Here is a 26,719-nt window from a genome sequence, read left to right as displayed (position 1 = left end):
TGCCGGGGGTGCCAAAGAGGTGCGGGCTGGGTGCGGGATGGGTGCCAGGGGGTGCTGGGTGGGTGCCGGTGCCGGGTTTGGGTGCCAGGGGATGCTGGAGGGTGCGGGATGGGTGCGGGATGGGTGCGGGATGGGTGCTGTGGGTGCTGCTGCAGGGAATTGGGGGCATAGGAGGGTGCGGGGTGGGTGCGGGATGGGTGCAGGGTGGGTGCCAGGGGGTGCGGGATGGGTGCAGGGTGGGTGCTGCAGGGTGCAGGGTGGGTGCCGGGGGTCCTGGGTGGGTGCCAGGGGGTGCTGGGGGTGCCGGGGTTTGGGTGCAGGGAGTTGGTGCCAGCGGGTGCTGGGTGGGTGCCAGGGGCTGCCAGGGCAGGGATTTGGGTGCCGGTGCTGGGGTTTGGGTGCCGGGGCTGCTGGGGCAGGAATTGGGGTCCCTGGGGTGCTGGGGGTGCTGGGTGAATGCCAGGGGGGCCCGGGTGGGTGCTGTGGGTGCTGCTGCAGGGTTTGGGGTCCCGGGTGGGGCAGGGTGGGTGCTGGGGCGGCACAGGTGGGTGCTGTGGGTGCTATTGGGGCACTATAGGGTGCTATGGGTGCTTTTGGGGTGCTATGGGGTGCTGGGGCAGGGATGTGGGGCACAGGTGGGTGCTGAGGGTGCTATGGGTGCTATGGGGTGCTATTGGGGTGCTATAGGGTGCTGTGGGGCACTATGGGGTGCTGTGGGTGCTATGGGGTGCTGTGGGTGCTATAGGGGTGCTATGGGGTGCTGTGGGTGCTATTGGGGTGCAGGTTGGGTGCTGTGGGTGCTATGGGGTGCTGGTTGGGTGCTGTGGGTGCTACGGGGTGCTGTGGGTGCTATAGGGGTGCCATAGGGTGCTATGGGTGCTGTGGGTGCCAGTGCAGGGTTTGGGGTGCAGGGTGGGTGCTATGGGGTGCTATGCGGTGCTGTGGGTGCTATGCGGTGCTGTGGGTGCTATAGGGGTGCTATGGGGTGCTGTGGGTGCTATGGGTGCTATTGGGGTGCTATGCGGTGCTGTGGATGCAGGGTGGGTGCTATTGGGGTGCTGTGGGTGCTATGGGGTGCTATAGGGCACTATGGGGTGCTGTGAGTGCTGTGGGTGCAGGGTGGGTGCTGTTGGGGTGCTTTGGGTGCTATGGGGCGCTATTGGGGTGCTATGGGTGCTATGGGGCGCTATAGGGCGCTATGGGGTGCTGTGGGTGCAGGGTGGGCGCTATTGGGGTGCTGGGACGGGTGTTTGGGGTGCAGGGTGGGTGCTATAGGGTGCTGTGGGTGCTGTGGGTGCTGTGGGTTCTGGGGCCCTGGGTGGTTTCTATGGGGTCCCATGGGGTTCTATGGGTCCCATTGGTTTCTATGGGGTCCCATGGGGTTCTATGGGGTCCCATTGGTCTCTATGGGGTTTCTATGGGTCCCATTGGGTTCTCTGGGGTCCCATTGGGTTCTATGGGATTTTATGGGGTCCCAATTGGTTTCTATGGGGTCCCAATTGGTTTCTATGGGGTCCCATTGGTCTCTATGGGGGTTTCTATGGGGTCCCATTGGGTTCTCTGGGTTCTGTGGGTCCCATTGGGTTCTATGGGGTCTCTATGGGGTTTTGTGGGGTCCCATTGGTCTCTATGGGGTCCCATTGGTCTCTATGGGGTTTTGGGGGGTCCCATTGGTTTCCATGGGGTTTCTATGGGATCCCATTGGTTTCTATGGGGTCTCTATGGGATCCCATTGGGTTCTATGGGGTTTCTATGGGATCCCATTGGTTTCTATGGGGTTTCTATGGGGTCCCATTGATTTCTATGGGGTTTCTATGGGTCCCTATGAGGTTCTATGGGGTTTCTATGGGATTTCTATGGGGTCCCTATGAGGTTCTATGGGGTTTCTATGGGATTTCTATGGGGTTTTATGGGGTCCCGGGGTTTCTTATGGGGTCCCAATGGGTTCTATGGGGTTTCTATGTGGGTTTTGTGGGGTCCCGGGGGTTTCTATGAGGTTTCTATGGGGGTTCTATGGGGTTTCTATAGGGTCCCATTGGTTTCTATGGGGTTTCTATGGGGTTTCTATGGGGTCCCCAGGGTTTCTATGGCGTTTCTATGGGGCTCTATGGGGTCTCTATGGGGTCCCATTGTTTCTATGGGGTCTCTATGGGGTTTCTATGGGGTTCTATGGGGTCTCTATGGGGTCCATTGGTCTCTATGGGGTTTCTATGGGGTTCTGGGGGTCCTGCTGTGTTCTATGGGGCCTGGGTGGGTTTTGGGGGGTCCCATTGGTTTCTATGGGGTCCCGGGGGTCTCTATGGGGTTTCTATGGGGTCCCATTGGGTTCTATGGGGTTTCTATGGGGTCCCGGGGGTCTCTATGGGGTTTCTATGGGGTCCCATTGGGTTCTATGGGGTCTCTATGGGGTCCCATTGGTTTTCTATGGGGTTCCGTGGGGTCCATTGGGCTCTATGGGGTTCCTATGGGGTCCTGGGGGTTCTATGGGGTTTTATGGGGTCCCATTGGGTTCTATGGGGTTTCTATGGGGTCCCTGGTGGGTTCTATGGGGTTTCTATGGGGGTTCTATGGGGTTTTATGGGGTTCTATGGGGTCCCATTGGTCTCTATGGGGTTTCTGTGGGGTCCCATTGGTTTCTATGGGGTTTTATGGGGTTCTGTGGGGTCCCATTGGTTTCTATGGGGTCCCATTGGTCTCTATGGGGTCTCTATGGGGTCCCATTGGTCTCTATGGGGTCCCATTGGGTTCTATGGGGTTTCTATGGGGTCCCATTGGTCTCTATGGGGTTTTGGGGGGTCCGGGGGGTTCTGTGGGTCCCATTGGTTTCTATGGGTTCTATGGGGTCCCATTGGTCTCTATGGGGTTTCTATGGGTTCCCATTGGTTTCTATGGGGTTTCTATGGGATTTCTATGGGGTCCCATTGGGTTCTGTGGGGTTCTCGGGGTCCTGGTGTTTCTATGGGGTCTCTATGGGGTCCCATTGGGTTCTATGGGGTTTTATGGGGTCCCATTGGTTTCTATGGGGTTTTGTGGGGTCCCATTGGTTTCTATGGGGTTTCTATGGGGTCCCATTGGGTTCTATGGGGTTCTGGGGGGTCCCATTGGTTTCTATGGGGTCTCTATGGGGTCTCTATGGGGTCTATGGGGTCCCATTGGTTTCTATGGGGTCTCTATGGGGTCTCTATGGGGTCTATGGGGTCCCATTGGTTTCTATGGGGTTTCTATGGGGTCTCTATGGGGTCTCTATGGGGTCCCATTGGTTTCTATGGGGTCTCTATGGGGTCTCTATGGGGTCTATGGGGTCCCATTGGTTTCTATGGGTCTCTATGGGGTCTCTATGGGGTCTCTATGGGGTCCCATTGGTTTCTATGGGGTCCCGGGGGTCTCTATGGGTTTCTATGGGGTCTCTATGGGGTCCCATGGGTTTCTATGGGGTTTCTCTGGGGTTCTGGGGGTCCTGCTGTGTTCTATGGGGCCCGGGTGGGTTTTGGGGGGTCCCGGGGGTTTCTATGGGGTCCCGGGTGGGTTTTGGGGTTTCTATGGGGTTCTGGAGGTTTCTATGGAGTTTCTATGGGGTCCCAGGGCATTCTGTGGAGTCCCGGGGTTTCTATGGGGTTTCTATGGGGTCCCATTGGGTTCTGTGGGGTTTTGTGGGGTCCCGGGGATTTCTATGGGGTTCTGTGGGGTCCTGGGGTTTCTATGGGGTCCTGGGGGTTTCTCTGGGGTTTCTATGGGGTCTCTATGGGGTTCTATGGTGTTCTATGGGGTCTGGGTGGGTTCTATGGGGTTCTGGGGGTCCCAGGTGGATTCTATGGGTCCCATTGGGTTCTATGGGGTTTTATGGGTCCCAAGTGGGTTCTGTGGGGTTTCTATGGGGTCCCATTGGGGTCTCTGGGTTCTATGGGGTTTCTATGGGGTTTCTATGGGGTTCTATGGGGTTTCTATGGGGTTCTGGGGTTTCTATGGGGTTTCTATGGGGTTTCTATGGGGTTTCTATGGGGTTCTCTGGGGTCCCATTGGGTTCTGGGTGGCTTTGCTCAGTTTTGGGGTCGTTTATGGGGTTCTGGGTGGGTTTGGGGGGTCCGGGGTGGGTTCCATGGGGTCCCATTGGTTTCTATGGGGTCCCATGGGTTCTATGGGTCTCTATGGGGTCCCATTGGTTTCTATGGGGTTTCTATGGGGTCTCTATAGGGTCTCTATGGGGTCCCATTGGGTCCTATGGGGTTCTGTGGGGTCCCATTGTTTCTATGGGGTCTCTATGGGGTTTCTATGGGGTCCCCGGGGTTTCTATGAAGTTTCTATGGGTTTTGTGGGGTCCCGGGGGGTTCCATTGGGTCCCATGGGGTTCTATGGGGTCCTGGGGGTTTCTATGGGTCTATGGGGTCCCATTGGTTTTCTATGGGGTTCTATGGGGTCCCATTGGTCTCTATGGGGTTTTGGGGGGTCCCAGGGGGTTCTGGGGGGTCCCGGGTGGGGCTCGGGGGTCTCTGAACAATTCCCAACTCCAGAACCCCAAATTCCCAAAAAACCCTGAATTCCCCCCAAAAAACCCCAAATTCTCCCCAAAAAAATCCCAAATTAACCAAAAAATCCCAATTTCCCAAAAAAAACCCGATTCTCCCCAAAAAAAACCCAAATTCCCCCCAAAAATCCCAAATTCCCCCCAAAAAAACCCAAATTCCCCCAAAAATCCCAAATTAACCCAAAAAATCCCAAATTCCCAAAAAATCCCAAATTCCCCCAAAAAACCCCAAATTCCCCCAAAAAATCCCAAATTAACCCAAAAAAATTTCCAAATTAACCCAAAAAATCCCAAATTAACCCCAAAAAATCCCAAATTCCCAAAAAATCCCAAATTCCCCCCAAAACCCCGAATTCCCAAAATCCCCAAATTCCCCAAAAAATCCACAAAACCCGAATGAGCCCCCACCCCAAACTCCCAAAATCCCAAATTCCCCCAAAACCCCAATTCCCCCCAAAACCCAAATCCTGAATTCCTCAAATTCCCAAAAACTCCAAATTCCCCTCAAAAATCCAAAAAACCCAAATTCCTCCAAATCCTGAATTCCCCAAAATCCAAAATCCAAAATTCCCCCAAAATCCCCGAATTCCCCCCAAAAATCCCAAATTCCCCCAAAAATCCCAAATTCCCCAAATCCCAAATTCCTGAACTCCCCAAAATCCCCAAATTTTGCCCCAAAATCCCCAAATTTTTCGAAATTCCCCCCAAAATTTCCTCAAAATCCCCAAAATTTTCCCCAAAATTCCCGAATTTTCCCACATTCCCTAAAATTTCCCTCAAAATCCCAAAAATTGCCCCCAAAAATTCCCCAATTCCCCAAATCTCCCCTAAAATCCCAAAATTTGCCCCAAAATTCCCAAATTCCCCCAAATTTGCCCCAAAATCCCCTCAAAATTCCACAATTTTCCCTAAATCCCCAAAATTTTCCCCCAAATCCCAAAAATTGCCCCAAAATTTCCCAAATTCCCCCAAATTTGCCCCCAAAATTCCCAATTTCACAAATTTTGTCACAAAATTTCCCAAAATTTACCCCCAAATCCCAAAAATTTCCCCCAAAATTTCCTCCAAATTTTCCTCAGATTCCCCGAAATTTTCCCCAAATTCTCCCCAAAATCGCCCCCAAAATTTCCCCAAACTCCCCCAAATTTTCCCCAAAATTTTCCCAAATTCCCCCCAAATTTGCCCCAAAATTCCCAATTTTCCCCAAAATTGCACCAAAATTCCCAAATTTTCTACAAAATCCCAAAATTTGCCCCAAATTCCATCCCCAAATTTTCCAAAATTTGCTCCAAAAATTTGTCCCAAAATCCCAAAATTTGTCCCAAAATTCCCCCCAAAATCCCAAAAATTTACCCCAAATTCCCCCCAAAATTTGCCCCAAATTCCCCAAATTTTCCCCCAAATTTGCCCCAAAATTTCCAAAATTTCCCAAATTCCCTCAAATTCGCCCCAAAATTCCAATTTTTCCGCAAATTCCCCCAAATCCGCCCCCAAAATTCCCAAATTCCCCAAAATTTGCCCCAAAATTTCCCCCAAAATTCCCAAATTCCCCCAAAAATTCCCAAATTTTCCCAAAATTCCCAATTTTCCCAAAATCCCCCGAATTTGCCCCAAATTTCTGATTTTTTTTGGCAGAGGCTGCGCGGGCCCGGGAGCCGTTCCACTACGGTGAGAGGGGATTGGGGCAAATTTGGGGAATTTTGGGCAAATTTGGGAATTTTGGGGAATTTTGGAGAAATTGGGGGAAAATTGGGGAAAAATTGGGGAAAATTGGGGGAAAATTTGGGAATTTTGGGGGCAAATTTTGAGAATTTGAGGGGAATTTTGGGCAATTTTTTTGGTGATTTTTGAGCGAATTTGGGGAATTTTGGGAAAATTTGGGAAAATTCGAGGATTTTGGGGGGATTTAGGGGGAAAATTGGGAATTTTGGGGAAATTTTGGGGCTTTTTAGGTGAATTTTGGGGGGATTTTGGAGAATTTTTGGGAAATTTGGGGGGATTTGGGCAATTTTGGGGAAATTGAGGAAAATTTGGGAAAAGTTTGGGAATTTTGGGGGCAAATTTTGGAGATTTTGGGGTAAATTTGGAGAATTTGAGGGGAATTTTAGGGCGATATTTTGGTGATTTTTGAGGGAATTGGGTAAAATTTGGGGAAAATTTTGGGAATTTTGGGAAAATTTGGGGGAAATTTGGGGCAAATTTTGGGGAATTTGGGGGAAATTGGGGAATTTTGGGCAATTTTGGAGAAATTGGGGGAAAATTTGGGGAAAATTTGGGATTTTGGGGGCAAATTTTGGGGATTTTGGGGCAAATTTGGAGAATTTTGGGGCGATTTTTTTTTTGTGATTTTTGAGCGAATTTGGGGGAATTTTGGGAAAATTTGAGGATTTTGGGGGGATTTAGGGAAAATTGGGAATTTTGGGGAAATTTTGGGGCATTTTAGGTCCATTTTGGGAGGGATTTTGGGGAATAAATGAGGGAAATTGGGAAAATTTGGGGGATTTTTGGGCAATTTGATGAAAATTTGGGAATTTTGGGGCAAATTTTGGGGAATTTGGGGAAAATTTGGGGAAATTGAGGGAAATTTGGGAAAAATTTGGGAATTTTGGGGGAAATTTGGGGCAAATTTGGAGAATTTGAGGGGAATTTTGGGGGCGATTTTTTTGTGATTTTTGAGGGAATTTGGGGAAAAATTTGGGAATTTGGGAAAATTGGGGGAAAATTGGGGGAAAATGGAAAATTTGGGAATTTTGGGGCAAATTTTGGGAAATTTGGGGGAAAATTGGAAATTTTGGGGCATTTTAGGTCAATTTTGGGGAAATATTTTGGGGATTTTGGGATTTTAGGGGGAATTTTGGGGGGATTTTGGAGAATTTTCAGGAATTTTGGGGAAATTGGGGAAATTGAGGGAAATTTGGGGAAAATTTGGGGAAAATTTGGGAATTTTGGGGCGGATTTTGGGGCAAATTTGGAGGATTTGAGGGGAATTTTGGGGCGATTTTTTTTTGGTGATTTTTGAGGGAATTTGGGGAAATTTGGGGAAAATTCGGAATTTTGGGGGAATTTGGGGGAAAATTGAGGATTTTTGGGGGGATTTGGGGCAAATTTGGGGCAAATTGGGAAAATTTGGGAATTTTGGGGTGAATTTTGGGGAATTTTTGGGGGAATTTTTGGGGAAATTTTGGGGGGATTTGGGGAAATTTTTGGTGCATTTTAGGTCAATTTTTGGGGTGAATTTTGGAGAATTTTCAGGAATTTTGGGGATTTGGGGGGAAATTTTGGGGGGATTTCGCAAATTTGGGGAATTTCAGGGGCAATTTTTGGGTGAATTTTGGGGTTTTTGGGTCGATTTTGGGTCAAATTTGGGACTTTTGGGGCATTTTATGTTAAATTTTGGGAAAATTTTGGTGAATTTTGGGCTTTTTGGGTGATTTTGGGGTGAATTTTTGGGGTTTTGGTGGTCCCAGGAGGTTTTGGGTTCTGAAATTTCATTTTTGGGGTTTTGGGGCGAATTTGGGGCTTTTGGGGCAATTTTTTGTTGATTTTTTTAAGATTTTGGTGATTTTGAGTTTTTTGGGTGATTTTGGGGTGAATTTTTGGGGTTTTGGTGTCTCAGGAGTTTTGGGGTCAGAAATTTTCATTTTTGGGGTTTTTATGTCCATTTTGGGGCGAATTTGGGGCTTTTGGGGCAATTTTATGTTAAATTTTGGGAAAATTTTGGTGAATTTTGGGGTTTTTTTGGGCAATTTTGGGGTGAATTTTTGGGGGTTTTGGGATCTCTGGGATTTTGGGTCTGAAATTTCATTTTGGGGTTTTTGGGTCGATTTTGGGTCAAATTTGGGGCTTTTGGGGCAATTTATGTTAAATTTTGGGAAATTTTGTTCAATTTTGGGCTTTTTGGGTGATTTTGGGGCGAATTTTTTGGATTTTGGGGTCCCTGATGGTTTTGGGTTCTGAAATTTCATTTTTGGGGTTTTTGGGTCGATTTTGGGGCATTTTTTGTTGATTTTTTTGAAGATTTTGTTCAATTTTGGGCTTTTTGGGTGATTTTGGGGTGAATCTTTGGGGTTTTGGTGTCTCAGGAGTTTTGGGTCAGAAATTTTCATTTTTGGGGTTTTTGGGTCGATTTTGGGTCGATTTGGACTTTTAGGGGGGTTTTATGTTAAATTTTGGGAAAATTTTGGTGAATTTTGGGCTTTTTGGGTGATTTTGGGGCAAATTTTGGGGTTTTTGGGTTCCCAGGAGGTTTTGGGTTCTGAAATTTCATTTTTGGGGTTTTTGGGTCGATTTTGGGGCGAATTTGGGGCTTTTAGGGGCATTTTATGTTAAATTTGGTGAATTTTGGGCTTTTTGGGTGATTTTGGGGCAAATTTTGGGGTTTTGGGGTCCCGGGGGGTTATAGGGTCGGGAATTTAATTTTTGAATTATTTGGGTCGATTTTGGGGCGAATTTGGGACTTTTGGGGCCATTTTGGGGGTTTTGAGGCAATTTTCTGTTGAATTTTGGATTTTGGTGAATTTTGGGCTTTTTGGGTGATTTTGGGGCGAATTTTTCGGGGTTTTGGGTTCCCAGGAGGTTTTTGGGGTCGGGAATTTCATTTTTGGGGGTTTGGGGTCGATTTTGGGTCAAATTTGGGACTTTTGGGGCGATTTTTGTTGATTTTTTGAAGATTTCGGTGAATTTTGGGGTTTTTGGGTGATTTTGGGGCAAATTTTGGGGTTTTGGGTTCCCAGGAGGTTTTGGGTTCTGAAATTTCATTTTTGGGGTTTTTGGGGCGAATTTGGGTCAAATTTGGGACTTTTGGGGCGATTTAATGTCAAATTTTGGAAAATTTTGGTGAATTTTTGGCTTTTTGGGTGATTTTGGGGCAAATTTTTCGAGTTTTGGGGTCCCCGGGGTTTTGGGGTCGGGATTTTCATTTTTGGGGTTTTTGGGTCAATTTTGGGTCGAATTTGGACTTTTGGGGCGATTTTTTGTTGATTTTTCAAGGATTTTGGTGAATTTTGGGGTTTTTGGGTGATTTTGGGGTGAATTTTGGGGTTTTTGGGTTCCCAGGGGTTTTGGGGTCTGAAATTTCATTTTTGGAGTTTTTGGGTCGATTTTGGGTCAAATTTGGGACTTTTAGGGGCATTTTATGTTAAATTTTGGGAAATTTTGGTGAATTTTGGGTTTTTTTGGGTGATTTTGGGGCGAATTTTTGGGGTTTTGGGTTCCCAGGAGGTTTTGGGTTCTGAAATTTCATTTTTGGGGTTTTTGGGTCGATTTTGGGGCAAATTTGGGGGAATTTTTTGTTAAATTTTGGAGGATTTTGTTCAATTTTGAGTTTTTTGGGTGATTTTGGGGTGAATTTTTGGGGTTTTGGTGTCTCAGGAGTTTTGGGGTCAGAAATTTTCATTTTTGGGGTTTTTATGTCCATTTTGGGGCGAATTTGGGCTTTTGGGGGCTTTTTATGTTAAACTTCGGGAAAATTTTGGTGATTTTGGGTTTTTTTGGGCAATTTTGGGTCGAATTTTGGGGGTTTTGGGGTCCCAGGAGGTTTTGGGTTCTGAAATTTCATTTTTGGGGTTTTTTGGGTCGATTTTGGGGCTTTTGGGGGTGATTTTATGTTAAATTTTGGAGGATTTGGTTCAATTTTTGATTTTTTTGGGTGATTTTGGGGCGAATTTTTGGGGTTTTGGGGTCCCTGAAGTTTTAGGGTCGGGAATTTCATTTTTGGGGTTTTTGGGTCGATTTTGGGGCGAATTTGGGACTTTTGGGGGCATTTTATGTTGAATTTTGGAGGATTTTGTTCAATTTTTGGTTTTTTTGGGTGATTTTGGGGTGAATTTTTGGGGGTTTTGGTGTCTCAGGAGTTTTGGGGTCAGAAATTTTCATTTTTGGGGTTTTTGGGTCGATTTTGGGGCGAATTTGGGACTTTTGGGGCGATTTAATGTCAAATTTTGGAAAATTTTGGTGAATTTTGGGTTTTTTGGGTGATTTTGGGGCAATTTGGGGGTTTGGGGTTCCCAGGAGGTTTTGGGTTCTGAAATTTCATTTTTGGGTTTTTGGGTCGATTTTGGGGCTTTTGGGGCGATTTTTGTTGAATTTTTCAAGATTTTGCTGAATTTTGGGCTTTTTGGGTGATTTTGGGGTGAATTTTTGGGGTTTTTGGGTCTCCTTGGGTTTTAGGGTCAGGAGTTTCATTTTGGGGTTTTTGGGGCGATTTTGGGGCGAATTTGGGGGTTTTGAGGCGATTTTCTGTTGAATTTTGGATTTTGGTAAATTTTGAGTTTTTTGGGTGATTTTGGGGCAAATTTGGGGGTTTTGGGTTCCCAGGAGGTTTTGGGTTCTGAAATTTCATTTTTGGTGGTTTTTGGGGTGAATTTGGGGCTTTTGGGGCAATTTTTTGTTGATTTTTGAAGATTTTGGTGAATTTTGAGTTTTTTGGGTGATTTTGGGTCGAATTTTTCGGGTTTTTGGGGTCCCTGGGGTTTTGGGTTCTGAAATTTCATTTTTGAGTTTTTTGGGTCGATTTTGGGGCGAATTTGGGACTTTTAGGGGGGTTTTTATGTTAAATTTTGGAAGATTTTGTTCAATTTTTTGCTTTTTGTGTGATTTTAGGGCAAATTTTTGGGGATTTGGGGTCTTCGGGGGTTTTGGGGTTGGGAATTTCATTTTTGGGGTTTTTGGGTCGATTTTGGGACAAATTTGGGGCTTTTGGGGCTTTTTTGTTGAATTTTCGAGGATTTTGTTCAATTTTGGATTTTTTGGGTGATTTTGGGGCGAATTTTTGGGGTTTTGGGGTCCCCGGGGGTTTTGGGGTTGGGAATTTCATTTTTGGGGTTTTTGGGTCGATTTTGGGTCAAATTTGGGACTTTTGGGGGGGTTTTATGTTAAATTTTGAAGATTTTGTTCAATTTTTTGCTTTTTGGGTGATTTTGGGGCAAATTTTTGGGGATTTGGGGTTCCCAGGAGGTTTTGGGTTCTGAAATTTCATTTTTGGGGTTTTTGGGGCGAATTTGGGGCTTTTGGGGGATTTTTTGTTGAATTTTCGAGGATTTTGTTCAATTTTGGATTTTTTTTGGTGATTTTGGGGTGAATTTTTGGGGTTTTTGGGGTTCTCAGGAGTTTTGGGGTCAGAAATTTCCATTTTTGGGGTTTTTGGGTCGATTTTGGGGCGAATTTGGGGCGAATTTGGGGCGAATTTGGGACTTTTGGGGCGATTTTCTGTTGAATTTGGATTTTGGTGAATTTGGGGCTTTTTGGGTGAATTTGGGGTGAATTTTTGGGGTTTTTGGGTCTCCTTGGGTTTTAGGGTCAGGAATTTCATTTTTGGGGTTTTTGGGTCGATTTTGGGGCGAATTTGGGCCTTTTGGGGCGATTTTGGGGGTTTTTGAGGCGATTTTCTGTTGAATTTTGGATTTTGGTGAATTTTGAGGTTTTCGGGCGATTTTGGGGCGAATTTTTCGGGGTTTTGGGGTCCCCGGGGGTTTTGGGGGGCGGGGAATTCATTTCCGGGGGTCCCGAGGGCGTTTTTGGGTTGATTTCGGGGCTTTTTGGGGGTGCCCAGATTACGAATCGCTGCGGCTGGCGGGGCTGATCCTGAGCATCGTCATGTTCGTGCTGGGGGTGCTGATCGCCCTCAGTGAGTGACCCCAAAATCCCCGACCCCAAAAACCCCCCCGGGACCCCAAAATCCTCCCCTGGAACCTTGACAAGAACCCCAAAAAATCCCGGCCCAAAATCCCCAAAAAAACCCCAAAAATCCAAGAAATCCCCACCCCAAAAACCCCCAAAAATTCCCCCAAAAATTCCCCAAAACTTCCCCAAGAACCCCAAAAAATCCCGGCCCCGAAAACCCCAAAAATTCCCCAAAAATTCAAAAATTCCCACCCTAAAAACCCCAAAAACTCCCCCAAAAACGCCCCAAAAACCCCAAAAATCCCAACCCCAAATTGCCCCAAAATGCCCCAAAAATCCCAACCCCAAAACCCCCCCGGGACCCCAAAATCCTCCCCTGGAACCTTCCCAAGAACCCCAAAATCCCAGCCCCAAAATCCCCAAAATTCCCCAAAAAAACCCCAAAAAATCCAAAAAATCCCCACCCAAAAATCCCCAAAAATTCCCCCAAAAATTCCCCCAAAAATTCCCCCAAAAATCCCAAAAATCCCCACCCCAAAATCCCCAAAAATCCCCCCAAATGCCCCAAAAATCCCAAACCCCAAAACCCCCCCGGGACCCCAAAATCCTCCCCTGGAACCTTCCCAAGAACCCCAAAAAATCCCGGCCCCGAAATCCCCAAAAATTCCCCAAAAATTCAAAAAATCCCCACCTAAAAACCCCAAAAACTCCCCCCAAAACCCCAAAATTCCCAACCCCAAAAAACCCAAAAATTCCCAAGAACCCCAAAATATCCCCACCCAAAACCTCTCCAAAATCCCCCCAAAACCCCAAAAAATTCCCCAAAAAACCCAAAATTCCCAACCCCAAAATGCCCCAAAATGCCACAAAATTCCCCAAAAATCCCGGCCCCAAAAATCCCAAAAATTCCCCCAAAAGTGCCCCAAAAACCCTCAAAAATCCCAACCCCAAAAGCTGCCCCAAACCCCCCAAAATTCCCCCAAAAATTCCCCAAAAAATCCAAAAAATCCCGACCCCAAAAATCCCAAAAATTCCCCCAAAAACCCCAAAATTCCCAACCCCAAAATGCCCCCAAAGGTGCCCCAAGAACCCCAAAAAATCCCGGCCCCAAAAACCCCAAAACTGCCCCAAAAATCCATGAAATCTGCACCCAAAAAATCCCAAAAATTCCCCCAAAATTGTCCCAAAAGGCCCAAAAAATCCTGACCTGAAAACTCCCGAAAACCCCAAAAAAATCCCCAAAATTGCCCCAAAATCCCAAAAATCTTCACCCCAAAAACCCCAAAAATTCCCCCAAAAGTGCCCCAAAAACCCCAAAAAATCCCCACCCCAAAATCCCTAAAATTTCCCCAAAAAACCCAAAAAATCCCCACCCAAAAATTCCCAAAAACTCCCCCAAAAACGCCCCAAAAACCCCAAAAATCCCAAACCCCAAAAAACCTCCCAGGATCCCAAAAATCCCCCCCAAACTTCCCCAAAAAGACCAAAATTCCCAACCCCCAAAATCCCAAAAATTCCCCAAAAAAACCCCAAAAATCCCCACCCCAAAACTTCTCCAAAATCCCCCCAAAATCCTCCCAAAAACCCCAAAAAATTCCCCAAAAAACCCAAAATTCCCAAGCCCAAAATGCCCCAAAATTCCCCAAAAAGTCCAAAAAATCCCCACCCAAAAATCCCAAAAGTTCCCCCAAAAGTGCCCTAAAACCCCCAAAATTCCCAACCCCAAAATGCCCCCAACCCCCCAAAATTCCCCAAATTGACCCCAAAAACCCCAAAAATCCAGACCCAAAAATCCCAAAATTCCCCCAAAAAACCCCAAAATTCCCAACCCCAAAATGCCCCCAAAGGTGCCCCAAGAACTCCAAAAAATCCCGGCCCCAAAAACCCAAAACTGCCCCAAAAAATCCATGAAATCTGCACCCAAAAACCCCCAAAAATTCCCCCAAAATTGTCCCAAACGGCCCAAAAAAATCCTGACCTGAAAACCCCCGAAAACCCCAAAAAATCCCAAAATTGCTCCAAAAATCCCAAGAATCTTCACTGCAAAAACCCCAAAAATCCCAAACCCCAAAATGCCCCAAAAATCTCCCAAAAATTCCCCCAAAACTGCCCTAAAAACCCTCAAAAATCCCAACCCCAAAAAGTCCCCAAAAACCCCAAAAATTCCCCCAAAAGTGCCCTAAAAACCCCAAAAATCCCAACCCCAAAATGCCCCAAAATTCCAAAAAAAATCCAAGAAATCCCCACCCAAAAACCCCAAAAATTCCCCCAAAAATCCAAAAAATCCCCACCCAAAAATCCCAAAAAATCCCCCAAAAGTGCCCTAAAAACCCTCAAAATCCCAACCCCAAAAACTGCCCCAAAAACCCCAAAATTCCCAACCCCAAAAACCCCAAAAAAACCCAAAATATCCCCACCCAAAACCTCTCCAAAATCCCCCCAAAATCCCAAAAAATCCCCCAAAAAACCCAAAATTCCCAAGCCCAAAAAGCCCCCAAATTGCCCCAAAATGCCCAAAAATCCCAAACCCCAAAAACCCTCGAGGACCCCAAAGAATCCAAGAAATCCCCACCCAAAAATTCCAAAAATTCTCCCAGAAATCCCCCCCAAAAACGCCCCAAAAACCCCAAAATCCCCAACCCCAAAAACCCCAAAAATTCCCCCAAAAGTGCCCCAAAAACCCCAAAATTCCCAACCCCAAAATGCCCCCAAAATGCCCCAAAATGCCCCAAAAATCCCCAAAATCCCCAACCCCAAAACCCCCCCGGGACCCCAAAATCCTCCCCTGGAACCTTGACAAGAACCCCAAAAAATCCCGGCCCTAAAATCCCAAAAATTCCCCAAAAAATCCAAGAAATCCCCCACCCAAAAATTCCAAAAATTCCCCCAAAAATTCCCCAAAACTTCCCCAAGAACCCCAAAAAATCCTGGCCCTGAAAACCCCAAAAATTCCCCAAAAATTCAAAAAATTCCAACCCTAAAAACCCCAAAAACTCCCCCAAAAACCCCAAAACTCCAACCCCAAAAACCCAAAAATTCCCCCAAAACTGCCCTAAAAACCACAAAAAATCCTGGCCACAAAAACCCCCAAAATCCACCCAAACTGCCCAAAACCCCAAAATTCCCAACCCCAAAAAGCCCCCAAAATGCCTCAAAATTCCCCAAAAATCCCAGCCCCAAAAACTGCCCAAAAATTCCCCCAGAAGTGCCCCCCAAACCCCACAAACCCCCCCCAAAAATCCCCCAAAAGTGCCCTAAAAAACCCCAAAAATCCCAACCCCAAATGCCCCAAAATTCCCCAAAAAATCCAAGAAATCCCCCACCCCAAAAATTCCAAAAATTTCCACAAAACTGCCCCAAAAACCCCAAAAATCCCAACCCCAGAAACCTCCCCAAAACCCCCAAAATTCCCCAAAATTGTCCCCAAAACCCCAAAAAATCCTGACCCCAAAAACCCCAAAAATTCCCCCAAAATTGTCCCAAAAACCCCCAAAATTCCCCCAAAAACGCCCCAAAAATCCCAAACCCCAAAAACCCTCGAGGACCCCAAAGAATCCAAAAACCCCAAAAATCCCAACCCAAAACCCCCCCGGGACCCCAAAAATCCCCACCCCAAAACCCCAAAAATTCCCCCAAAATTGTCCCAAAAGGCCAAAAAATTCCGACCTCAGAACCCCGAAAACCCTAAAAAAATCCCCAAAATTGCCCCAAAAACCCCAAAATCCCTGCACAAAAACTCCAAAATTTCCCCAAAAGTGCCCCAAAAATCCCAAACTCAAGAAACCTCCAGGACCCCAAAAAATCCCAAAACTGCCCCAAAAATCCCAAACCCCAAAACCCCCCCGGACCCCCAAATCCTCCCCTGGAACCTTCCCAAGAACCCAAAAATCCCGGCCCCAAAATCCCAAAATTCTCCCCAAAATCCAAGAAATTCCCACCCAAAAATCCTCAAAAACGCCCCAAAAACGCCCCAAAACTGCCCCAAAATCCCCAAAAAATCCCCACCCCAAAAACCCCAAAAATTCCCCCAAAATTGTCCCTAAAGGCCCTAAAATTCCCGACCTCAAAACCCCCGAAAACCCCCAAAAAATTCCCCAAAATTGCCCCAAAAACTCCAAAAAACCCAAACCCCAAAACCTCCCTGGGACCCCAAAAATCCCCCCCAAAAATTCCCCAAAACCCCCAAAAATCCCCAACCCCAAAAATCCCAAAAATTCCCCAAAAGTGCCCCAAAAACCCCAAAAATCCCCAACCCCAAAACCCCCCCCGGGAACCCCAAAATCCTCCCCTGGAACCTTCCAAGAACCCCAAAAAATCCCGGCCCCAAAATCCCAAAAATTCCCCCAAAAGTGCCTAAAAACCCCACAAACCCCCCCCAAAAAATCCCCCAAAACTGCCCCAAAATCCCCAAAAAATCCCGGCCCCAAAAACCCAAAAACTGCCCAAAAACCCCAAATTCCCAACCCTGAAAACCCCAAAAATTCCCCAAAAAACCCCAAAAAATCCCCACCCAAAACCTCTCCAAAATCCCCTCAAAAACCCCAAAAATTCCCCCAAAAATCCCAAAAATCCCAACCCCAAATTGCCCCAAAATGCCCCAAAAATCCCCAAAATCCCCAACCCCAAAACCCCCCCGGGACCCCAAAATCCTCCCCTGGACCCGGCCCAAGAACCCCAAAAAATCCCGGCCCCAAAATCCCCAAAAAACCCAAAAATCCCGGCCCCGAAATCCCAAAAATTCCCCCAAAAACGCCCCAAATTCCCAACCCCAAAAACCCCAAAAATTCCCCCAAAACTGCCCTAAAACCACGAAAAATCCTGGCCCCCCAAAACCCCCAAAATTCCCCCAAACTGACCCCAAAATCCCCAAAAATCCAGACCCCAAAAATCCCAAAAATTCCCCCAAAAACCCCAAAATTCCCAACCCCAAAATGCCCCCAAAATGCCCCAAAATGCCCCAAAAAATCCGGCCCCCGAAAACCCCAAAACTGCCCCAAAAAATCCATGAAATCCCCACCAAAAACCCCAAAAATTCCCCCAAAATTGTCCCAAAAACCCAAAAATCCAAACCCCAAAAACCTCCCAGGATCCCAAAAATTCCCCCAAACTTCCCCAAAAACCCCAAAAATCCCAACCCCAAAAACCCCAAAAATTCCCCAAAAAACCCAAAAAATCCCCACCCAAAAATCCCCAAAAATCCCCCAAAAGTGCCCTAAAAACCCTCAAAAATCCCAACCCCAAAAAACTGCCCCAAAAACCCCAAAATTCCCAACCCCAAAAACCCCAAAAAACCCCAAAATATCTCCACCCCAAAACTTCTCCAAAATCCCCCCAAAATCCCCAAAAAATCCCCACCCAAAAAACCCAAAATTCCCAACCCCCAAATGCCCCCAAAATGCCCCAAAATTCCCCAAAACATCCCCAACCCCAAAAATCCCAAAAATTCCCCCAAAAGTGCCCCAAAAACCCTCAAAAATCCCAACCCCCAAAAGCTGCCCCAAACCCCCAAAATTCCCCCAAATTGACCCCAAAATCCCCAAAAATCCAGACCCCAAAAATCCCAAAAATTCCCCAAACCCCAAAATTCCCAACCCCAAAATGCCCCCAAAGGTGCCCCAAGAACCCAAAAATCCCGGCCCCGAAAACCCCAAAACTGTCCCAAAAATCCAAAAAATCCACACCCAAAAACCCCCAAAAATTCCCCCAAAATTGTCCAAAAGGCCAAAAAATCCTGACCTGAAACCCCCCAAAAACCCCAAAAAAATCCCCAAAATTGCCCCAAAAACCCCAAAATTCCCCACCCCAAAACCTCCCCGGGACCCCAAAAATCCCAACCCCAAATCCTTCCCCCAAAAATCCCAAAAATTCCCCTAAAATCCCCTAAAATCCCCAAAAAATTCCCCCAGATCCCCCAACGTTCCCAAAATTTCTCTAAAATCCCCGAAATTCCCCCAAAAATCCCAAAATCTCCCCCCAAATTGCCCTTAAATCCCCCCAAAAATTCCCCCAAAATCTCCCCAAAAATCCCAAATTCCCCCAAAATTCCCCAAGGTTCCCAAAATTTCTCGAAAATGCCCCAAATTCCCCTGAAATTCCCCCCAAAAAATCCCAAATTCTCCCCCAAATTCTCCTAAAATCCCCAAAAATTCCCCAAAATCCCCAAATTCTCCCCCAAATTCCCCCCAAAATTCCCCAAAAATTCCCCCAACGTTCCCAAAAATTCCCCCAAAACTTCCCCCAAATTCCCCCAAATCCCCAAAATTCCCCCCTAAAATTCTCCTAAAATCCCCAAAATTTCCCCAAAATTTCCCCAAAATTCCTCCAAAATTCCCCCAAAAATCCCAAAATTTCCCCAAATTCTCCTAAAATGGCCCCAAAAAATTCCCCCAAAATTTTCCCCAAAATTCCCAAATTCCCCTGAAATTCCCTGAAAATCTCAAAATCCCCCGAAAATCCCCAAAATCCCCAAAATCCCCCCAAATTTCCCCAAAAATTCCCCCAAATTTCCCTAAAATACCCAAAACTCCCCAAAAATTCCCCAAAATTCCCCTGAAATTCCCCCAAAAATCCAAAAATCCCCAAAAATCCCCAAAAATCCCCCAAATTCCCAAAATGCCCCCCAAATTCTCCTAAAATCCCCAAAAAATCCCCCAAAATTCCCCAAAAATCCCAAAATCCCCCCCAAAATCCCCCCAAATTCTCCTAAAATGGCCCCAAAATCTCCCAAAAATTCCCCAAAAATTCCTTCAAAAAGTCCCCAAAAATCCAAAACTCCCCCAAAATCCCAAAATTCCCCCCAAATTCCCCCAAAAATTCCCCCAAAATCTCCCAAAAATTCCCCAAATTCCCCAAAAATTCCCCAAAAATCCCAAAATCCCCCCCAAAAATCCCTAAAATTCCCCAAAAATTCCTCCAAAACTCCCCAAAAATCTCCTAAAATTCCCCCAAAAATCCCAAAATTTTCCCAAAATCCCCCAAAAATTCCCAAAATTCCCAAATTCCCCCAAAAATTCCCAAATTTCCCCAATTTTCCCATTTTCGGGTCCCTCCCGACCCCGCGCTCTCTCCCCAGGTAAGAAATTCAAGTGCAAAAAGGCCGAGCCCAGGTGAGACCCAAAAACCCCAAAAAAACCCAAAAAAACCCCAAAAAACCCAAATTTGGGGACCCAAAATCCCAAAAAAACCAAAATTTGGGGAGTCCAAAATCCCGAAATCCCGAAAACCCAAATTTGGGGATTCCAAAATCCCCAAAATCCGCAAAAAACCAAAATTTGGGGACTCCAAAAAACCAAAAAACCAAAAAAACCCAAATTTGGGGACCCCAAAACCCCAAAATTTGGGGGCCCAAAATCCCAAAAAACCCCAAATTTGGGACCCCAAAATCCCGAAAACCCAAAATTTGGGGATTCCAAAAACCCAAAAAACCAAAAATCCAAAATTTGGGGATTCCAAAAAACCAAAAATGCCAGAATTTGGGGACCTAAAAATTCCAAAAATGCCAAAATTTGGGGATCCAAAAACCCCAAAAAAAACCAAAATTTGGGGACCCTAAAATCCCAAAAACCCCAAAATTTGGGGATCCCAAAAAACCCTAAAACCCAAAATTTGGGGATTCCAAAACACAAAAAAACCAAAAACCCAAAATTTGGGGACCCCAAAACCCCCAAAATTTGGGGAACTCCAAACCCAAAATTTGGGACCCCAAAAAACCCCAAAATTTGGGGACCCAAAAACCCCAAAATCCCCAAAATTTCAGGGTCCAAAAACCCCAAATCCCCAAAATTTGGGGACCCCAAAAACCCCAAAATTTGGGACCCCAAAAACCCCAAAAATCCCAAAATTGGGGGACCCAAAACTCCAAAATCCCCAAAATTTGGGAATTGTCCCCAAATCGGGAACCCCAAAAATTCCCAAAATTTGGGGACCCAAAACCCCAAAATCCCCAAAATTTGGGATCTGAAAATCCCAAAATTTGGGACCCCAAAATCTGAGGACCCAAAATCCCAAAATTTGGGATCCTGGAACCCCAAAATCCCCAAAATTTGGGTCCAAAACCCCAAAATCCCCAAAATCCGGGCACCCAAAACCCCAAAATTTCGGGGGCCCAAAACCCCAAAAATCCCAAAATTTGAGGACCCCAAAAACCCCAAAATTTGGGGACCCCAAACCCCAAAATCCCCAAAATTTCAGGGTCCAAAAACCCCAAATCCCCAAAATTTGGGGATCCAAAAATCCCAAAATCCAGGGACCCAAAATCGCCAAAAATTTGGGATCTGGAACCCCAAAATCCCCAAAATTTCAGGGCCCAAAAACCCAAAATCCGGGGACCCCAAACCGCAAAATCCCCAAAATTTGGGGACCCAAAAACCCCAAAATGCCCAAAATTTGGGGACCCAAAAACCCCAAAATCCCCAAAATTTGAGATCTGGGAACCCCAAAGTCCGGGACCCCAAAATCCCCAAAATTTTGGGGTCCAAAAACCCCAAAATTCCCAAAATTTGGGGAACCCAAAAACCCCAAAAACCCCAAAATTTGGGACCCCAAAAACCCCAAAATTTGGCATCTGGGAACCCCAAAATTCCCAAAATTCGGGACCCAAAAACCCCAAAATTCCGGACCCAAAAACCCCAAAATTTGGGATCCTGGAACCCCAAAAACCCCAAAATTTGGGACCCCAAAAACCCCTAAAATTTGGGGACCCCTAACCCAAAAACCCCAAAATTTCGGACCCTCAGACCCCAAAAATTTGGGAAATCCCAAAAATCTCAAAATCTGGGGACCCAAAAATCCCCAAAATTTGGGGACCCCAAAAACCCCAAAATTTGGGATCCTGGAACCCCAAAAACCCCAAAATTTGAGGACCCAAAAACCCCAAATTCCCCAAAATTTGGGGACCCAAAAACCCCAAAATTTTGGGGCCCAAAAACCCCAAAAATCCCAAAATTTGAGGACCCCAAAAACCCCAAAATTTGGGAAACCCCAAAATCCCCAAAATTTGGGACCCCAAAATCTGAGGACCCAAAATCCCAAAATTTGGGATCTGGGAACCCCAAAATCCCCAAAATTTTCGGGGTCCAAAACCCCAAAATCCCCAAAATCCGGGGACCTAAAATCCCAAAATTTGGGGACCCAAAAACCCCAAAATCCCGGATCTTGGAACCCCAAAATTCCCAAAATTTGGGATCCTGGAACCCCAAAAACCCCGAAATTTGGAACCCCGAAATCCCCAAAATTTGGGACCCCAAAATCCCCAAAATTTGGGACCAAAAAATCCCAAATTTGGGACCCCAAAAACCCCAAAATCCGGGGACCCAAAAACCCCAAAATTTGGGGACCCAAAACCCCAAAACCCCCAAAATTTCAGGGCCCAAAATCCCCAAAATTTGGGACCCAAAACCCCAAAATCCCCAAAATTTGGGACCCTCAGACCCCAAAAATTTGAGAAATCCCAAAAAACCCCAAAATTTGGGACCCCAAGAACCCCAAAATCCCCAAAATTTGGGGACCCAAACCCGAAAATCCCCAAAATCCGGGCACCCAAAATCCCAAAATTTGGGGACCCAAAAACCCCAAAATTTGGGATCCTGGAACCCCCAAAAACCCCAAAATTTGGGACCCCAAAAACCCCTAAAATTTGGGGACCCCCTAACCCCAAAAACCCCAAAATTTCGGACCCTCAGACCCCAAAAATTTGGGAAATCCCAAAAATCTCAAAATCTGGGGACCCAAAACCACCAAAATTTGGGGACCCAAAAATGCCAAAATCCCCAAAATTTGGGATCTGGGAACCCCAAAATCCCCAAAATTTTGGGTTCCAAAAACCCCAAAATCCCCAAAATTTCGGGGTTCAAAAACCCCCCAAATTTTGGGATCTGGAACCCCAAAATTTTGGGGCCCAAAACCGCCAAAAACCCCAAAATCCGGGGGACCCAAAAACATCAAAATTCCCAAAATTTGAGGACCCAAAGCCCCAAAATTTTGGGACCCAAACCCCAAAATCCCCAAAATTTGGGACCCCAAAAACCCCAAAATCCGGGGACCCAAAAACCCCAAAATTTGGGGCCCAAAACCCCAAAACCCCCCAAAATTTCAGGGCCCAAAATTCCCAAAATTTGGGATCCTGGAACCCCAAAATTCCAAAATTTGGGATCTGGGAACCCCAAAATTTGGGAAAACCCCAAAACCCCAAAATTTGGGGAATTTGCCCCAAAATTTGGGGTCCCTGACCCCTCCCCCCTTTCCTGCAGCGCCCCCGAGGCCGCCAAAACCCCGGGTGAGAAACGGGGGGGAAATTTGGGGGAAATTTGGGAAAATTGGGGAATTTTGGGGAAATTTGGAAGGAAATTGGGGGAAAATTGGGAGAAAATTTGGGGGAGATTTGGGGGAAATTTGGGGGGAAGTTTGGGGCAATTTGGGGGAAAATTGGGGAATTTTAGGGAGATTTGGGGGAAATTGGGGAAAATTTTGGGAAATTTGGGGGGAAAATGGGGAATTTTAGGCAGATTTGGGGGAGTTTGGGAAAAATTTGGGGGAATTTGGGGGAAAACTTGGGGGAGATTTGGGGGAATTTTGCGGCAATTTTGGGAAAATTGGGGGGAATTTTAGGGAAAATTTGCGGAATTTGGGGAAATTTTGGGGGAATTTTAGGGAGATTTGGGGGAGTTTTGGGGGAAAATTGGAGAAAATTTCGGGAAAATTGGGGGGAAATTGGGAAAATTTTGGGGAAAATTGGGGAATTTTTGGAGCAATTTGGGGGAAATTGGGGAATTGTGGGAAAATTTGGGGGATTTTGGGGGAATTTGGGGAATTTTGGAAAAATTTGGGGGAAATTGGGGGAATTTTATGGAAATTGGGGGGAATTTGGGGGAAATTTTGGGAAAATTGGAGGAAAATTTGGGGAAGTTTGGGGGGAATTTGGGGAAAATTGGGGAGAATTTTGGGGAAATTTTGGGGCAATTTCAGGGCATTTGGGGGAATTTGGGGGGAAAATTCTGGAAAATTGGGGAATTTTAGGGAGATTTGGGGGAAATTTGGGGGAATTTTGGAAAAATTTTGGGAAAATTTGGGGGAATTTGGAGAAATTGGGAGGAAATTTGGGGAGGTTTGGGGAAATTTTGGGGAGATTTGGGGGAATTTTAGGGAAAATTCAGGGAAAATTGGGGGAAATTGGAATTTTGGGGCAATTGGGGGCAATTGGGGGAAATTGGGGAAATTTGGGGGAATTTGGGGAAAATTTGGGGGAAAATTTGGGGGAATTTTAGGGGGAATTTTATGGGGATTTGGGGGAAAATTGGGGGGAAAATTTTGGGGAAATTTTGGGGAAAAGTTTGGGGAAAAGTTTGGGGAAAAGTTTGGGAAAATTGGGGAATTTGGAATAATTGGGGGAATTTTAGGGAAAATTTGGGGCAATTTTGGGGGAAAATTTTGGGAAAATTTTGGGGAAATTGGGGGGAATTTGGGGGAGTTTTGGGGAAATTTGGGGGAATTTTGGGAAAATTGGGGGAAAACTGGGGGATTTTGGGAAAATTTGGGGGAATTTGGGGAAATTTGGGGCAAATTGGAATTTGAGGGGAATTTGGGAAATTGGGGGGAAATTGGGGGAATTTTGGGGGAATTTTATGGAGTTTTGGAGGAATTTTGGGGAAATTTGGGGGGAAAATTGGGGGAAATTGGGGGAATTTTTGGAAAATTGGGAAATTTTGGGAAATATTGGGGAAAATGGGGGAAATTGGGAAATTTTAGGGTGTTTTGGGGGAAACTTCTGGGAATTTGGGCGAAATTGGGAAAATTTTGGGGAAAATTGGGGAATTCTGGGGGGATTTTGGGAAAATTGGGGAAATTTGGGGGAATTTTGGGGCAATTTTGGGAAATTTGTGGAAAATTTGGGGGAATTTGAGACAATTTGGGGGAATCTGTGCAAATTGGGGCAGTTTGGGAAAATTGGGAAAATTTGGGGGAATTTGGGGCAAATTTGAGGAATTTGGGGAAACTTCGGGGAATTTTGGGAAAATTGGGGCCAATTTGGGAAGATTGGGGGAATATTTGGAAATTTGGGGCAAATTGGGGGAATTTGGGGAAAATTGGGGCAGGTTTGGGAAAATTTGGGGGAATTTTGGGGAATTTTGGAATAATTGGGGGAATTTGGGGGGAAATTGGGGGAGGTTTGGGAAAATTGGGGAATTTGGGAGGGGAATTTGGGGAAAAATTGGGGCAATTTTTGGGAAAATTTGGGGGAAATTTGGGGGGATTTTGGGGCATTTTGGGGGATTTTTTTTTTGAATTTTGGGGGAAAATTTGGGGGAAATTTGGGAGGAATTTGGGAGATTTTGGGAATTTTATTTTTAATTTTTTGGGGGGTATTTGGGGAGAGAATTTGGGGAGGGATTTGAGGGGGGGAAATTTGGGATTTTGGGAGGGAAAATTTGGGGAGGAATTTGGGGTTTTTAGGGCCAAATTTTTGCTTTTTGGGGGTGGCAAATTTGGGGTTTTTTGGTTCCAAACGGTGTGAAAAATTCGGGATTTTCTCCGGAACTGCCCAAAATCCCGAATTTCCCCCAAATTTTGGGGGAAATTTTGGGGATTTTTGGGCTTTTTTTTTCCTCCTCAGCTCCCGCGGCCTCGGCGTAGCCCCGCCCCCTTTGGAATGAAGCCCCGCCCACCCGGATCAAGCCCCCGCCCACCCGGATCAAGCCCCGCCCCCTGTGCATGAAACAAAAAAAACCCAAAAAATTTTGGGGGGGGAAATTTGGGGGATCCCCCCCCTTGCACGGAGCCAAGGACCCCAAAAAACCCCAAAAAAACCCCAAAAAAACCCCAAAAAAAACCCCAAAAAAGCCCCAAAAAACCCCCAAAAACCCCCCAAAAAAAAACCCCAAAAAAACCCAAAAAAAACCCCGAAAAAACCCCCAAAAAAACCCCAAAAAAACCCCAAAAAAAACCCCCAAAAAAACCCAAAAAACCCCAAAATTTTGGGGCTCCTCCCCCCTTGAACCCCCCAAAAAATTTGGGGACCCCTCCCCCCCCAAAACTGCACTTTCACACCTGGGAGACCCCAAAAAATTTGGGGATCCCCCCCTAAAAATGCACTTTGATATTGGGGACACCCCCAAAAAATTAAGGGGGACCCCAAAAAAATTGGGGACCCCAAAAAAAATTTGGGACCCCAAAAAATTTGGGGTCCCTCGGCCCAAACCTCCCTAAAAAATTTGGGGATCCCCCCCTAAAAATGGACTTGGAACGCCCCAAAATTGGGGGGAGGATGGAAAAGGGACCCCAAAAATGGGGGGGGCCCAAAAATTTGGGGGAGCCCCAAAAATGGGGGGGAGGGGAAAAAGGGGGGGGAGGGGAGGGTTTGGGGTCCCCCCCCCAATGGAATTTTGGGGTCCCCAATGTTGGGGTCCCCCCGCGGTGAAATAAAGGAGAGGTTTGGGAAGGGCGGCTCTGGGATGTGGGGGGAACCACGGAAAGTCCACAAGAATTGCTCCAAAAAACCCAAAAATTGCACAAAAATTGCCCCAAAAATTGCCCCAAAACTTCCCCCAAAACTTCCCCAAAAATCCCCCCAAAAATCCGTGAAAAATTCAAAAATTCCGCCCCAAAAATCCCAAAAATTGCCCCAAAAATTCTCCAAAATCCCAAAAAATTGGCCCAAAAAATCCCAAAAATTGCCCCAAAATTGCCCCAAAAAATGGCCCAATAATCCCAAAAATTGCCCCAAAAATTCCTCAAAACTTCCCCAAAAAAATCCCAAAAATTGCCCCAAAAATAAAAAAAAACCCCAAAACTCAGCGAAAAATCCCCCCAAAAATTGCCCCAAAAATCACAAAAATGCCCCAAAAATTGCCCCAAAATTCCCCAAAATTGCCCCCAAATATTCCTCAAAAGTCCCAAAAATTCCCCAAAAATTCCCCCAAAATTGCCCCAAAAATCCCCCAAAAATTGCCCCAAAAATTGTCCCAAAAGTCCTCAAAAGTCCCAAAAAATTCCCCCAAAATTGCCCCAAAAAATCACAAAAATTGCCCCAAAAAATCACAAAAATCGCCCCAAAAATTTCTCAAAAGTCCCCAAAATATCCCAAAAATTGCCCCAAAAAATGCCCCAAAAAATCCCAAAAATTGCCCCAAAAAATCGCCCCAAAAAAATCCCCAAAATTGCCCCAAAAACCCCAAAAATTGCCCCAAAAATCCACAAAAAATTCAAAAATTCACCCCAAAAATTGCCCCAAAATTGCCCCAAAATTTCTTCCAAAGTCCCCAAAAAATCCCCAAAAGGGGGGGGAGGGGAGGGTTTGGGGTCCCCCCCCCCCAATGGAATTTTGGGGTCCCCAATGTTGGGGTCCCCCCGCGGTGAAATAAAGGAGAGGTTTGGGAAGGGCGGCTCTGGGATGTGGGGGGAACCACGGAAAGTCCAGAAAAAAAATCACAAAAATCGTCCCAAAAATGCCCCAAAAATTGTCCCAAAATTGTCCAAAAAATGCCCAAAAAATCCCAAAAATTGCCCCCAAAAATTTCAAAAATTGCCCCAAAAATCCCCCCAAAAATCCGCGAAAAATTCAAAAATTGCCCCAAGAATTCCTCA

At 46.0% G+C, this 26,719-nt stretch overlaps 1 protein-coding gene across 1 annotated transcript; it reads left to right on the top strand.

Annotated features, from left to right (window-relative positions):
* The first annotated feature begins 2,055 nt into the window (after nucleotides 1-2,055).
* Nucleotides 2,056-4,491, top strand: LOC143696307 (uncharacterized). Its single transcript, XM_077192412.1, is given in 3 exon segments — nucleotides 2,056-2,139; nucleotides 2,142-2,643; nucleotides 4,451-4,491. Coding segments are annotated over 3 exon segments (627 nt in total).
* The last annotated feature ends 22,228 nt before the right edge of the window (nucleotides 4,492-26,719 follow it).

The sequence above is a fragment of the Agelaius phoeniceus genome, chromosome 33, assembly GCF_051311805.1.
Source record: "Agelaius phoeniceus isolate bAgePho1 chromosome 33, bAgePho1.hap1, whole genome shotgun sequence".
Taxonomy (NCBI): domain Eukaryota; kingdom Metazoa; phylum Chordata; class Aves; order Passeriformes; family Icteridae; genus Agelaius; species Agelaius phoeniceus.
Note: the sequence above shows the minus strand (reverse complement) of the source record. Positions and strands in the feature narration are given on the sequence as shown.